The sequence below is a fragment of the Ovis aries genome, chromosome 16 (assembly GCF_016772045.2).
Source record: "Ovis aries strain OAR_USU_Benz2616 breed Rambouillet chromosome 16, ARS-UI_Ramb_v3.0, whole genome shotgun sequence".
NCBI lineage: Eukaryota > Metazoa > Chordata > Mammalia > Artiodactyla > Bovidae > Ovis > Ovis aries.
Genome location: NC_056069.1, coordinates 37346956 through 37363261, shown reverse-complemented (window position 1 = coordinate 37363261; position 16306 = coordinate 37346956). Strand labels below are relative to the sequence as shown.

The 16306-nt window shown below is 36.1% G+C and overlaps 1 protein-coding gene across 7 annotated transcripts in view; it reads left to right on the top strand.

Annotated features, from left to right (window-relative positions):
* NIPBL (NIPBL cohesin loading factor) overlaps positions 1 to 16306 on the top strand; it is a 197997-nt gene that overhangs the window by 158697 nt on the left and 22994 nt on the right. For all 7 annotated transcript variants that reach the window (XM_042233855.1, XM_012097046.4, XM_004017042.5 and 4 more), the window contains 3 exons: positions 828 to 926; positions 2113 to 2166; positions 15941 to 16049. In XM_042233855.1, the coding sequence (XP_042089789.1) occupies positions 828 to 926; positions 2113 to 2166; positions 15941 to 16049 (262 nt within the window). The remainder of the gene's footprint in view (positions 1 to 827; positions 927 to 2112; positions 2167 to 15940; positions 16050 to 16306) is intronic.

Sequence of the window (16306 nt, the reverse complement as noted above, 5' to 3'; positions counted from 1 at the left end):
ACTATAAATTGAAGAAAAAGACGTGGTTAGGTATTTTTATTTTGAGGTCCTGCATTAGTTAATGAAATCTGATCTTATCAAACCAATTTGCAATTGTAATATTTAATGTCATTGTAGAGATTACATTGTATATAGGAAATTCATTTCAAATTAAATTTATTTTCAAATGGTATGTGCTTGGTTTTCTAAGTTAGTAAATATTTTGTTGAAAGTTAGAGTTCATTAGTGAATCTATGTATATGTGATTGTCCCTATATTTCTTTTTGGGGTTTTGATTTTGTTTTGTTTTTTAACAACTTATACCAAAGCAGCAAAACTATTTTTTAGTTTGATCAAAAGCATTTAAGTGCATTATATCCAGCATTTCTATACTAGACATAGTATTGTGTTAAGTCGCTTCAGTCATGTCTGACTCTTTGTGACCCTATGGACTGTAGCCCTCCAGGCTCCTCTGTCCATGGGATTCTTCAGGTAAGAATACTGGAGTGGGTTGCCATGCTCTCCTTCAGGGGATCACCTGACCCAGGGATCGAACCCAAGTCTTTCTTAGATCTCCTGCATTGGCATATTATTAACCCATTTAAAATCTTTGCCAAACTGAAAAAAAATTCTAATTTTTATAAGTTAATTGGTGATCTTTTTGAAACTGAGGATGTCATACCAGAAATTTCAGGGTTTTAAATATATATATATATATATATATATATACACACACACACACACACACACATATATATACTTTTGCTTTGGGCTTTAATGAGAATTTGGGATTAAGAATTTTGCCACATTTATTGTACTTATTAGTTTGAAATTTTTCTTTCTCCTAGAAATTAGTAAATGAAACATTCCAAAAACTCTGGTTTACTCCAACTCCACACAATGACAAAGAAGCAATGACAAGGAAGATTTTAAATATCACTGATGTGGTAAGGAAGGACTGAAACAAGGGTGGTTCCTGTGGGTGCAAACTTCACTGAGGCCTGCCTTGTCTTATAAAGGGAGAGACAATAACAAGATACTTGGTTACCCTCTGATACTTCCCTTATTACATATTTCTGGAGATAACTCAAGGGATGCAAATAAGATGAGAGTGGTATTTCTACCTACCCCCACTTCTTTTTGGGCATCCATTGTCTTAAGCACTGATATTAAAATTCTCCAGACTCTTCCAGTGATTGAAAATTGAAAGGGAAATGAGAAGTAGATTAAAAGATATAATAACCTATGAATAGCAACCTGAAATGAGACCGTAATTTCTACTTTTTCCAGAATACATGAATTAAAATTAATTTCATGTTTAATTATACACATAAACTATAATTTTTTTGACCCAGAATGCTTTTCATGTTTTGAACTTAAGAATTTTTATATTAGGGATTACATGATCATCTCTGTTTTACTAATGTCTTTAAATCTTCTCCCTAGAAGGAAAATAAGCAAACATTTGCATTTTTATTGTTTTAGACCTTACAGATTTCCTGATAGTGTGTGATTCAATATACTATTCAGAATGTAATGCCATTTTTAATTTTAATACATTAGGTGAATATCTTGAATGGCTTCTAATATACTTTTGGAGTAAAGTTCTTTAACATGGTAGATTATTGGCTCACTGAAAAAAATAGTTTATTTGAAAATAATTTCTTTTTAGTTCTAATCATTTAATCCACAATCACTTAAAAAAAATTTTTTCTTTTCTTATTTTTCTTTTAATTTTTTATTGAAGTATAATTGCTTTACAGAATTTTGTTTTCTGTCAAACCTCAACATGAATCTGCGATAGGTATACATATATCCCCTCCCGTTTGAACCTCCCTCTCATCTCCCACCCCATCCCACCCCTCTAGATTGAAACAGAGCCCCTGTTTTAGTTTCCTGAGTCACACAGCAATTCCCATTGGCTATCTATTTTACATATGGTAATGTAAGTTTCCACGTTACTCTTTCCATACATCTCACCCTCTCCTCCCCTCTCCCTATGTCCATAAGTCTGAAAATAATTTTTTAAATTTAGAACTTTGAACATTTTTATTCTTGAGACTATAGCAAGGCAAAAGTATGTTTTAATGTAAATTTCTAATTTTGATAGGTGCACCATATTTTTCCCCTTAGGTTGCAGCATGCAGAGATACTGGATATGACTGGTTTGAGCAGCTTCTTCAAAATGTGAGTATTTGTAGACTTCATGATTTGAAAGAAATTTTTCAGTTTTTTTTTTAAGTGTTTACTTTGTGATAGGGAAAATTTATTTCAGTGTATTAGGGTGAATATTTTGTTTAATACCCCTGTTTAATCAGTTGTTCAATTGCTTGCTACAAGTAAGTTTCCTGAATAACTAATATTAATATTCTCTCTTCTCATCCTTCTAGATAATTTTTTAATCCCTTTAATCTAGATGATAGACATGATCTATAAATAGGTATATAGATTGCATTAAATATATGTTTACATTATTTGACATGTTTTAAAATATATAGAATGTCCTATAGTAGTATAGGATTTAACCACAATTAGTGTTCTTTAAAAATTTTATACATGGAAATATTTAGCTCCTTATGAATTTTTTTATTTAAGGATTTTCAAATAGAAGTGCTCATTACCCAGCTTCAAAAGTTGTTAGCATTTTCCTAATATCCTATTTATCTCTTTCCCACCCCATCTATTTTTTTTTTTATTTAGTTTTCTTTGGCAGTAACACTTTTAAAGAAAATCCCATACTTTATATCATTTCACTCATAAATACTTTAATATCTGTCTCTAACAGAGATGACTTTTTTAGAAAAACCAGAGTATCTTTGTCATCTGTATCAAAATAACTTAATAAAATTATTTCCTAACATGTAATAATTATTCCGTGTTCACATTTCCCTGATTGTCTCAAAAATGTGTTTTCATAGTTGACTTGCCGTTGCTTTGGTTGACATGACTCTTAAGTCTTAGTCAATAAAAGTCAACTTTCACTGTTCCTTTTCTCATGCCGCTTACGTTTTCCTGTGGAGTGTCCCATGTTCTAGATTTCATAGATCTCTTCTTTCTGGTATCATTTTAGTGTTCCTCTGTCCACCATTTTTTTTCTGTAAACTCTTAAGTTAGATCTAGAGGTTTACTGATATTGAAGTTCAGTTTTCAGAAAACAGACAAGAATACTTCACAAGTGATGCTAAATATTGTTGCCTCACGTCAAAAGGCACGTAATGTTTGGTTGTCCCATTTTCAGTGATTTTGACTGTGTGCTTAATCTTTCATAAAGTCTTTTATGGTAGGTTTCGAATGATTATTACCTAGGTTCATTATTTTCATTACAAATTGCAAAATGCTGATTTCTTTTTCAAATTATTTTATTTATCCCATATTAATTGGCAAGGATTCTTCTTTAAAGAGGAATTTTATCCTGAAAATTTAGTTGCTGTGAAGTACAGTTTGTACCAGAAAGGCAGGGAAAGTACTCTATTTTTTCCCATTACTTAACAGTTTTCAGAATAATGAGTTTTCCCTTCAAGTCGATTTTGTACCTTTTTGGTATAACCTCATTACGCTTTTGTAGCCTGATTACTTTCTATCTCTACAAGATTCCCCAGACTTGGCTTATGCATTTTCTGTCCCAAATCTGAACTCAGCCATTTTTTCCTAAGAGCCCTGATTGCCTTTTGTGGGAATAATCTGGGTACTGTGGATAGTCATTGCTAATGGGTTATCATAGCTTTGGACTTTTTCAGAGGATAGAGCTAGAAATATATATATTTATTTAGAAAGAAAAAATAAATCAAGAATTAATATTTTTAATTCAAATTTAAGACTATGAGATTCTGCTCCCTTTATTATTTCTTTTAGGCTAAAAATCTTATTTCCAAAAATAATTTCCCATTGCTGCTGCTGCTGCTAAGTTGCTTCAGTCACGTCCAGCTCTGTGCGACCCCATAGACGGCAGCCCACCAGGCTCCCCCGTCCCTGGGATCCTCTAGGCAAGAATACTAGAGTGGGTTGCCATTTCCTTCTCCAGTGCATGAAAGTGAAAAGTGAAAGTAAAGTCGCTCAGTCGTGTCCGACTCCTAGCGACCCCGTGGACTGCAGCCTACCAGGTTCCTCTGTCCATGGGATTTTCCAGGCAAGAGTACTGGAGTGGGTTGCCATTGCCTTCTCCGAATTTCCTATTAGCTTTGCCCTGTTATATTAACATTAAGATGACTAGATACAGTATAAGACTTTTTTTGCATTTCTTTTTATCTGTAGCTCACTAAACACATACCATTAAAAGTCTATCGTGAAATAGTTTTTTCTGTTTGATATGTCAGCAGTTTACTATCTGTTCTATTTGTTTACTTTTTAATTTTTAATAATACTTTTAGTTAAACTATATTTAGCAATATTTTTAATAATCAACCAAATTATTTTATTGAAACATAATTTACATGCAGAAATGTTAACCAATTTTAAGTGTGCAACCTGACTAATTTTAATAATTATTTACAATGATGTAAAGAATATCACTCTTAGAAAGTTTTCTTGTGCCTCTTTGTAGTAGTTGATCTTCTCCCCTAACCCTGGGAAACCACGCATTCACTTTTTTGTCACTATATAGTTGTCCCCTTTGTAGAATTTCATGTCCAGAGAATCACACAGCATGTAGTCTTTTGTGTTTGACTTCTAGCAGAATGTTGCTGGTATATTGTTTTATTCCTTTTTATTGCTGAGTAGTAGCAATAGTATGGATGTATCATAATTTCTCTGTTAATTCACAAACTTATAGACTTACAGGTTGTTCCCAGTTCAGGCTATTAATGAATAATGCTACTTGTGTGCATGTTCTTGTGAGGTTGGGTGTTTTCATTTCTCTTGGGTCAATTCCCATGGTCGTGATTACTGGGTCATGTGAGTGAGAAACTGCCAGGCTGTTTTTCCAAAATGGCTGAACCATTTTGCATTTCCACCAGCAATGTTCCAGTTGATCCACATTGTCATCAATACGTGGTATTGTCTGTTTTTTTAAGTTTAACCCTTTGGTAGTGTTCAGTAATATGTTACCTTTAAAAAAATTTCAAGACGCCTTTTTTAAGCACCCTCGTGGTGTTTGCTTACGTTATCCAGTCTGTAACATCTTAGACTCTCTTTATCAATCATCTTCCATTTTATAATTTTACGTGATATATTTGATACCCTTTCCCCCATAAGTCAAATAATTAACTGTATTATAGAGCCTTATGACCATCTTAGTTATATTTGTGTCAACCATTCCGAAGGGGACAAAATAATTTCTAGAAAGCTCTATACCCATGTTTCATATGATACTAGTATAGCTCTCAGAAATGTCGTTAGTAAAAAGAATCTAAGGTAACATTCCTGTGTGTTATTGGCAAGTTGGAAGTAGATAAGTGAACACTAGATTTATAACTTCTTGGCAGTAGTTTTATACTCTTTATATCTTTACTCTCTAGTCCTCTTTTAAGCTCATTGCTCTTTCTATTCCTCCCTGTGTTATGCTTTCCTGCTTTAGTTTCTGCCAACAATTTAATTGATCAAAATGACATTGTGACTTTCTGGATATAGTCATTAAACTAGCAGAGTTTAGTTTTATGAAGTAAAGAACATTTTATTAAAATATTTGTATAAATACATGATGGAGGTATAATCACTCTTAACGGTAATAACAACACTGCATAAATTTGCAGAAAAGCTTGAGGATACAAAGAAGGGACTGCTGGAATTATTTTAAATTCTTGAATCAAAAATAATCAACATTCTTACTATTTCCACATGAGCTCATGTATACACATTCCATTCTGTCCAATTTTAGATACGTCTCATTATTATTTTTGTGTTGGATTGACTTCATATAGATAGTGATTCCCAATTTGTGGAATGTGATAGCCTTGGGAAATTTTAAGTACTACATGAAATAACTTCATATTTACATAGGCATCAAACTCTGCTGCTGACTACATAATGTTAGAATGTCACATATATATATATATATATATATATATAAAAGTATACACACACACATACACACATTTTTTTAATGAATGGAAACTCATGTCCCTTTTAACTTTTAATGAATTCATGGTTTCTTTTGAATTTTTTCAGTAGTATGTGGAAGAGTTCAATCATGAAAGTTCTTTTTTTTTTTTCTTTTTCTTTTTCTAAAAAGTGGTCCAGTCAGTGTAAATCACTATCATAATCTATAGTGGGTACCCAAAATTAATTTTGCAGTGCCACTAATTTTCATTGCTTATGTTCTAAAACTACAGCACCCCCCCTTTTTTTTTAGTTTACAAGAAAATGCAGGCAATGAAAAAACTTATATAGCCTATATTTCATCTTTTCCTGGCCTTTGTAATCCAAAATAAGATCTGCCTCTTGAAGTTTACATCAAATACTCTTATTGCCATCAATCAGTGAATGAATAGAAAAATGACTACATCAATATTCATATAATTTGATAGTGCTCCACATCATAGAAGCGCAGACTGGTAATACATACAACAGTATAGACATTTATTAAAACACTCTGCAGAATGAGGGAAGCCTTACACAGGAGAGTACATATTCTGATACCATTTATATGAAGTTTAAGGAGAGACAAAACTAATCTGTATTGAAAAAATTTAGAAGAGTAATTTCAGGGAGCCAGGGATTTACTCAGAAAGGATATATATCAGTCATCTCTTCTAGAATATTATATTCTTCATAGAAACAGAACCAACTAAATACTGAAAAAGAGAGACAGAGAAATGATTTATTGTAAGAACTGTCTTGTGTGATTGTTGTTGTCATTTAGTCACTAAGTCAGTCCTGACTCTTGTGCAACCATGGATTGTAGCCTGCCATCCCAGGGAAGAATACTGGAGTGGACTGCCGTTTCTTTCCCAAGGAATCTTCCAGTGCAGTGACTGAAGCCATGTCTCCTCCATGCAGGCGGATTCTTTACCGCTGAGCCACTAGGGAAGCCCCTCATGTGACTATAGAGCCTCTTAAATCCCACAATCTGTCAGCAGACTGGAGACCCAGAAAAGCCCCTAGTGTGTAGTTTGTTCTGTGTCCTGAAGCCTGGACCACAGAAGCAGATAGTATAAATCCCAGTTCAAATGTGAAAGAAGACCAGTGTCCCAGCTCAGGTGATCAGAGAATGGGTGGATTCTTCCTTCCTCTACCTTGTGTTCTTTTCAGGCCCACCCACATTGGAGAGGGCAGTCTGCTATGCTGAGTCCACCAGTTCAAGTGCTAATCTCATTTAGAACTACCCTCACTCACCAACACATCCAGTAATAATGTTTAACCAGATAACTGGGCATCCTTTGGCCCAACCAAGTTAATGCTTAAAATTAATCATCACAGCTCTACCCTTTGTTAACTTGGAACCCATATATTGATACATCTCTTTATACCATACTAAATCTCCAAATAAAGACAATAACAAAGTCATGATTCTATCTAACATGATACAGCTATCCTGCATACAACCAAAAATTCACTAACCCCTTTCCCAGAAGAAGTCCTTGAGTAATGTTTACTCTTCTCCCTGGCATCCCGTAATTTAATTACTACCATGTCAGTTTATAATAACATTTAAGTACTTTGATATAAAATCAATATACTTTATGTTCTGTGGTAAGGAAATAGGAGGTGGGAGGGAAGAAAGACATTTTCTCGCTTTCCCTCCCTCAGTCTCTCTCTTCCTGGCCCTCTCCCCAACTTCCATACATATAACACACACATGTATTTATGACAAAATAAGCAGGAAATACTCATGACAAAGTCCTTGTATCTATAACTGATAATGTGGTCATAGCTGGTATTTATTACTAAGAGATGGCCCAAGGGATCTCTTGCATTCCAAACATACTCTTATGTACCTCCATCGTGGAATATTACACTAGTTTCTTTTTGGTGCGTGCATGTTCAGTTGTTTCCAATTCTGTGACCTTTTGGACTGTAGCCCACCAGGCTCCTCTCTCCAGAGGATTCTCTAGCAAGAATATTGAAGTGGTTGCCATGCCCTCCTCCAGGGAATCTTCCCGACCCAGGGATCAAACCCGTGTCTCGTAGCTCTCTTGTGCTGGCAGACAATTCTTTACCACCTGGAAAGCCCAGCTCCTTTCTTTACTTGTTGATTCAGAGGCATAAAGAGTGCATAGTTGACTGACAGTCTTTCAGTTCAGTGGGATTCTTATTATGTCTGCTGGTACAAAAATGCCTCTCTCTGGAACCTCTCTCCAGGCCAGCAGAGCATAAAGTCACTGGAATGGAAGCAGAAATTTTGCTAATCACTCATATAGCAAATGATTGATTAGCAAATTTGAGTGAGTGATGCCTTTCAAATTTCCACCTCTTGATTCCTGGACCATGAATCCTGGCTATAGACAAAACAGCACCATGTATTGGATGCTGATTCAGAGCATAGGAGCCTACTGGAGAATCTTGCCCCAGCCACAGCAAGATATTGCCCCCTATCTGATGTTGTAACTGAATTTGTAAAAGGCTGTATCCACCTTCTGCTAAGTCAGCTGTTTCAGAATGGTGGGAAACATGGAATATGAGCATGGGCTCACTGCTGTACTTCTTTTGCACTGAAGTGCTTTTCTTAACCAAAGCAGGTTTGTGTTATGGCAAGAGGAGAAGGGGATGACAGAGGATGAGATGGTTGGATGGCATCACTGACTCAGTGGCCATGAGTTTGAGCAAGTCAGGGAGGTAGTGATGGACAGAGAAGCCTAGAGTGCTGCAGTTATGGAGTTGCAAAGAGTCAGACATGACTTAGAGCCTGAACAACAAATATTATGGTAGATAAAGTATCCTGTAAGTCCATAGGTGGTAGTTTTGGTAGAAGTATTGATACAGAAAAGGCAAAAATATATCAAGAGTGCCTGTTTCAGTATGAACAAAATGCTGCCCCTTCCATGATGGAGGCAGCCTAATTGTAATCAACCTGCCACCAGGTAGCTGGCTGGTAATCCCAGGGAGTTGTTCCATATCAGAAACTCAGTGTTGTTCTCTACTGCTGGCAGAGTGGACCATAGATAGTGTGGCCTTGGTAAGTAGAAGTCCGTGTTGCTGAGCTTAAGCATGACCTCCATCTCTGCTACCACACATAGTTTGTTCATGAGCCCATTGGGTGAGGACAGGAGTGGCTGCGAAAAGAGGCTCTTACCCTTGGAGAAGGTATCTGCAGAGCAAGTCATCCTATCCACTTGATTTTTAAGACCCTTATCTGCTGAGGCCACCCTTTGGTGAACATTCATGTGGAATATAAATATTTTACCATTCAGAGATGCCTCTTTTTCAGATTCCCTTGTCACCAACTTTGATCATTTGTCTTTCCAAGCAAAGTGAACAAGATGCACATCTTGAAGTTCTGCCCAATGGGGGAATTTTTCTTCACCACTGTCCTTCAGGGATGTCCCAGAAAGGGGCTGTATTGCTGTAACTGTCCACTTTGGGGTGATCCTTGCATGTTGTGTAGACCCATCTGTAAACCAGGGATACTCCCTGTGGCCAACTGAGGCCAGAGGTGCAGGCTGAGAGAAGGCAGTGTAGCAGAATGGGAACCATAGGCATTTTGGCCACTTTTTCATGTAATTAACTTGTGCCCTTCAGCCTGCTCTGACCTAATTGTGTGTACACCACTTACCTTTGATGATAGAATGCTGCTTTGCACACCCAACTTTGTGGCTTGGTGAGGCAGTCTCCCGGTTTATGATGGATAGCTCAGAATGCATGGTGATTTTGGTGGCCCATAGGTAGGCATTCAGTATCTACTAAGACCAAGTAGTGTGCCAAGAGGTATTTCTCAAAAAGAGAGTGGTTATCCAAGAGGGTGGCAGGGCTTTGTTCCAAAATCCTGAGGACCTATACTGCAGTTCACTTATAGAGGCTTGGCAGAGGCTCTAGTCAGCAGCCGTATCTGCCACTGACACCTCAGTGCTGCTGGTCTGTGACATGAGTGGCAAAGCAGCTTGCACAGCAGCCTGGACCTGCCTTTCCAGAGCTGCCTTCTGTTCTGTGCCACATTCAGCACTGGCAGCTTCTCAGGTCACTCAGTAAATGGGCCAGAATAATATACCCAAATGAGGAATAAGCCTCCAAAATTCAGAAACTCACTAAGGCATTGAGTTCTTTTTTGGTTATAGAAAGGACCAAATGCAACATCTTATTCTTTACTTACAGGGAACATCACACCATGTCCCACACCACTAAGCCCCCAGGAATTTCTTCGAAGTAGAAGACCCCTAAATTTCCATTGGATGTATTCCCCACCCTTTGACACGCACATTCTACGAATAAGTCCAGTGTACTTGTTCCTTTTTGCTTATTATGTGCAGTTGGCATAATGTCATCAATGTAATGGGCCAGTGTGATGTCATGTTAAAGTGAAAGATAGTCATCATCATACAAACTAAATTATAATGTAAGACTGGGCAGTTAAGATACCCCTGAGACAGTGCAATACATTTCTGGCCTTGCCAGTTAAAAGCGAACTGTTTCTGGTGGGCCTTTAACAAGGATGAGGAAAAAAGGTATCTTACAGATCATTAGCTGTACACCAGGTTCCAGAGGATGTTAATTTGTTGAAGCACTGACATCTCATCTGGTACAGGAGCTGCAGTTGGAGTCCTGACCTGGTTAAGCTTATGCTAATAATTCAGGGTCTTTTCTAATGAGTCGGCTCTTTGCATCAGGTAGCCAAAGTATTGGAGCTTCAGCATCAGTCCTTCTAATGATTTATTTTAGAATTGACTGGTTTGATCTCCTTGCAGTCCAAGGGGACTCTCAAGAGTCTTCTCCAGCACCACGGTTCAAAAGCATCAATTCTTTGATGCTCAGCCTTCTTTATGGTCCAACTCTCACATCCATACATGACTACTGGAAAAACCATAGCTTTGACTAGATGGAACTTCATTGGCAAAGTGATGTCTCTGCCTTTTTCTTTCCTTTACTGTTATTTGCATGTATTTTTTGCGGCCTTTATTCCTGGGCCTTAAGTTTTTGTTTCTTTACTTTCTTCCGAGATATATTTTTCTTCTGTGCAACCTCCTCTTCTGGTTTAGGAACAATCTGTTCTTTTTCAGTAAGGATCATCTCAATGTGGCAGGGAGAGCTCAGGTAGGGGTTGATCCAACGATGAGCTCTGTAAGTCCTGAGCCGCATCTTGTGGGCTTTGTTCACCTGGATTTGCTCAGTGACCAGAGATTCTACATCTAAGCCCTTAAGTTCAGCATTACTCTCTGCATTTTTGAGCATGTGCAGTAAAAATTCAGCACCCTTTTTGGGCCACTGATCCTGCATCCAGCCCCACTGTTTGGCCTGTGCACACCTACCAACTCCACCATTGTAACAATGGAATGGCACACATTGCCTCTTTAAAGTGACATCCTTCAGGTACTTGCAGGCTTTTCGGATATGCGTACCCTTTATGGCCTGGGCACTTTTCACGAATGTTCTTAAAGTGAACATGAAGATTTGAACCTCTTGATTTACATGATTTTGTGGGGTTTTCTGGCTCGAGTGAATAGCGCACCATTTTTAGAGGTCACCGCAGGCTGCTTATTGGAAAAGTGATGTCTCTGCTTTTTAATACTCTGTCTAGGGTTGTCATAGCTTTCCTTCCAAGGAGCAAGGATCTTTTAATTTCATGGCTGCAGTCACCATAGGAAACCAAGAAAATAAAGTCTGTCACTGTTTACTTTGTTTCCCTACCTATTCGCCGTGAATTGATGGGATCAAATTCTATGATCTTAGTTTTTTGAGAGTTTTAAGCCAGCTTTTTCACTCTCCTCTTTCACCTTCATCAAGAGACTCTAATTGCTTTTTGCTTTCTGCCATAAGGGTGGTATCATCTGCATATCTGAGGTTACTGATATTTCTCCCAGCAATCTTGATTCCAGCTTGTGCTTCATCCAGCCTGGCATTTCGCATGAGGTACTCTGCATGTAAGTTAAATAAGCAGAGTGACAATGTACAGCCTTGACATACTACTCCTTTGCTAATTTGGAACCAGTCCATCGTTCCATGTCCGGTTCTAACTGTTGCTCCTTGACCTGCATACACGTTTCTCAGGATGTATATAATCATGTACAAAATTTTGTTAAAAATACGGATGGTTAAAAGGCTATTATGATGTGGTCTCAGATGCAAATGAAGAACATGCTGTTGGACAACAGAGAACAGTCTGTCCTTGTAATTTGGTGAAGCACTTGGCTAAATTGTGTTCCTTTTCTAGTGTTTGGTGAAGGGAAGACTTCAAGTGATGAAACTGGATGTTTAGCTGAGGAGATTTCTAAGCAAAGGGTTGAAGGTGCAGCTTGATTTCTCGTGCCTGAGTTTACAGTCAAATAGTGTCTTTGTCTCCATCAACCAGTAAATGGCTAAAGAAAACCTGATGTATCTATACAGCTAAATAGTACAGCATGTCAAAAGGAACAAACTATTGATACTTAACAGCAACATAGGTAAATAATAAAAGCATTACACAAAGTGACAAGAGTCTTATACAGAAGAGTACATGTTATGATTCTATTTATATGAAATTCTAGGAGAGGCTATACTAATCTATATGGAAAAAAATCAGAAGAGTGGTTGCAGGGAGCCATGGATCAAATGGAAAGGAACATGAGGGAATTTTCAAAGGTGATGGTAATAATCTATATCAGTGGTTTTAAAAGTTAACAAGATTATCTGTGACTTGTTAGAAGTAAAATTTTAAGACTTTTGTCCAGATTTAATTAATCAGTAACTCTGAAGTTGGGGCCCACCATTCTATAGTTTAGCAGTCTTCAGATGATTCTAATGTAAGTTTTAAAGATGGAAAAAGTTTGTCCTCTATCTTGGTAGAGAGTTTGAGTTATAAAGGGGAATATAGTTAACAAAACTGGGCAACTGTAGATTTGTCCATATCATTTTATGTAAATTTTATCTCTAAAGGAAAAGATAGAGAGTATATTGATGTCTACAGCTTACTTACCCATCAAAAAATTGGACAGAGATGTGTATATGTTTATACTATATATATTATATATGCATACATATATATGTACATCTGTGCATGCATATTGTGGGGCTGATTTAACATCACATGTGTATATGATTTAACATTAAACAAAAAATAAGTAATCATATCAGAGGATACAAAAGAAATTGTTGATAAAATTTAATACCCTTGAATGATAACATCTAGTAAACTAGAAGTAAAATCTGATAAACTATAAAACCTAAAATAAAAATCATGCAAAATGGGAAGATGTTAAGAGATCTCATAAAAATCAAGAATAGAAAATATTTATCAAGCATGTCAAGGTGTTCTTAAACCATACATGGAAAAGTAGAGTTGAAAATAATCATCACTTCTGAAAATGCAGGAGCACTAATGTGTCTTAACAGGTACCAGGACTTATTAAAGATTGAGTAATTCAGATAGCTTGAACTTTTCAATAAATGGGACTGGAATAAGTGGCTACCTATAAGGGTTTTTTTTTTTTTTTTTTTTTTTAATTCTTCAACTCAGTGAAGAGTCGGGCATGACTGAGCATGCGCATGCACACACACACACACACACACACACACAGATTAAAGGAAATCTTTAAACTTTTAGAAGATAGTATGTATGTGTGTGCTAAGTCACTTCAGTCGTGTCCAACTCTGTGCAACCCTTTGTACTGTAGCCTGCCAGGCTACTTTGTCCTTGGGATTCTCCAGGCAAGAATACTGGAGTAGGTTGCTATGCCCTCCACCAGGGTATCTTCCCTACTCAGGGATTGACCTGCGTCTCTTGTGTCTCCTACATCGGCAGGCCGGTTCTTTACCTCTAGCACCACCTGGGGAGCCCCAGAAGACAGTATATGTATTAATATATTTTTTACTTTTCTTAAGGAAGAATTTCTTGAGTCACAGAAAACCAGTAACCTGAAAAGATTGATAAATTTCACTGCCTTAAAATGAAGAACATTTGTGAATCCAGAAAAAATACAGAGTGGGACAGATATTTGATACATATATAACTGACAAAGGAGCATTGTTAGAAAATATAATGAGCTCCTTTCCTACAAACCAATATAAGGCAAGAGTCTCAATAGGAAAACAGGAGAATGTAATGAATGGACATTTCATAAAGAAAAAAAGAAATGTGACTTAAGGTATTCAGCCTCATTCATGATATGGGAAATGCAAATCAAGGCTAGCATTATTTCACAGAGTTGAACATTCATATTACCCATGACCCAGTAATTCCATGCCAAGGTACATACCCAAGAAAATCTTACATATGTGTACCAGGAGACAAATAAAAATGCTCATTATGCCACTAAAGTTATACTTAACCTGTCTTCAGAAGAATGGATGAATGAATTGCAGTACAGACACAATGGCCTGTTTTATAGTAGCAAAAATGAGTAAAGTAACAGTTTCACGCAACAACCTGGATTACATTAGTGACATAGTAAATGGAAAAGGCAAATCCCAGAAGACTGCATCCAGCATGATACCTTTTAAGAAAATTGAAAATCCAGCAAAACTAGAAACAGTATTTAACTTAGGTTTTTGTTTTTGTTTTTTTTTTTTTAAGTGAAGAAATGGGAAAAGTTCTGATAAGTGGTCCTTTGAAAGTGAAACAGGAAGATGGGATAAAGGAAATTGGGAGATTGGGAAATATAAGTTATTGGAGATACTCTTAAGTTAGGTTCATAGTGTACCATAATATTTATATTCAAAGAAAAGGGCACATAACCAGTATTGGCAGTGTGTCATAACATAAAATTTATGATTAATACTTTTATGTGTACTTGATGTCTTGAAGAGCAAAAAGCAAAAAAAAAAAGGGTAAAGAACCTGTTTTCTACCCCTTCCCCAAAAAGACCAAGGTAGCATATAATATTAACAGCTGCTTAAGGTTGAGTTACAAGGCAGGACATGGAGAACTTGCTGTTTAGAGCTGAAACTGGGTAAATTGAAGCTACCTTGATTTATTTCTTTAAATTGGAAGGAGTAGGGGAAATGTGTGTGATACGTTATTCTGATTGCTATCAGTTGTAATCATCCACACATCTTGTAGTGAAAGTTTAAATCTTCTCTGTCCTATACTAGCCACGTGTGATTTTTTCATTTTATTTGAATTTTTATTTATTTTCAATTCCTCAGTTATACTAGCTATGTTTCAAGTGTTTAGTAGCTGCATGTCACTTGTGGCAGCAATATTGTACAGCACAGATATAAAACATATCCATCATTACAGAAAGTTAAAATTGTACAGCGTTGGAACCCTTGACAGAAATTGCACATTTTTAACTTCCTTAATAACCCAAGAATTGTATTAGCTATTCTTTATTAACAAAACCAATGTATCTTAGATGCTGTTACCATTGACCTCTGATTATGAAAGATTGTATTTATTTTACAGTTATAATTAGACTGATCTCTTTTCTCATATCATTATTTGTAGCACATCTCTATCATTGTTTATTAATAAGTTGGTAAAAGATAACACAGGGAAGAAATCCAGCCTTGTGTTTCATAATTGCAGATTTTAAGGTGCAAGTCAGATGTAGTTACAGCTATTTTTAAAATGTCATTAACCCATAATAAACTTTTTTTGAGAAATCAAAGAACTTGAAATGATGAGAGATGGAATTCTAATTCTTTAAAATCACTCAGCTAGCATTGAGGGGTACTCTTAAGGGAAGGTCAGTGTTCTTATTTCTCTCATATTCTGCCTTAGGTTCTATACATAGCAATTTAAATAACTTCATACTAAAATTGTTTGGAAATATCTTTAATTACTGGTTATATTTTAAAATATTTGTTATATATTTTTATTTATGAATTTGCACTTTCAGTATTAAATTGTTAATAACCAATTGAAAATCTTATTACTTGTGGACACATTTTGATGCATTTATATTATTATTGTCTAATGAATTATACTGGGATTTTTTTTTTCATATATATACACTTATAGTTGTTGAAGTCTGAAGAGGATTCCTCATATAAACCTGTGAAGAAAGCTTGTACTCAACTTGTTGATAACCTAGTTGAGCACATTCTTAAATATGAGGAATCTCTAGCTGGTAAGACATTTTATATATTGGTCATTAAGTTGATTTTATAAGATATTTTAAAATACTTTGTGCACATTTCTTCTTTTTGCCTCTCACTCTGCTTAGCCTAATAATTACTTCACTTTTAAATGAACTCTGTTTTTTATTATGTTGAATCCCAGGTTATTGTTACATTATAGTTGACTGGTATTATTTACAGCAATGTAATAGAAGCATGGGACTCATCTCTTTCACATATCTTTCAATAGAACATAATTTTAGATGTC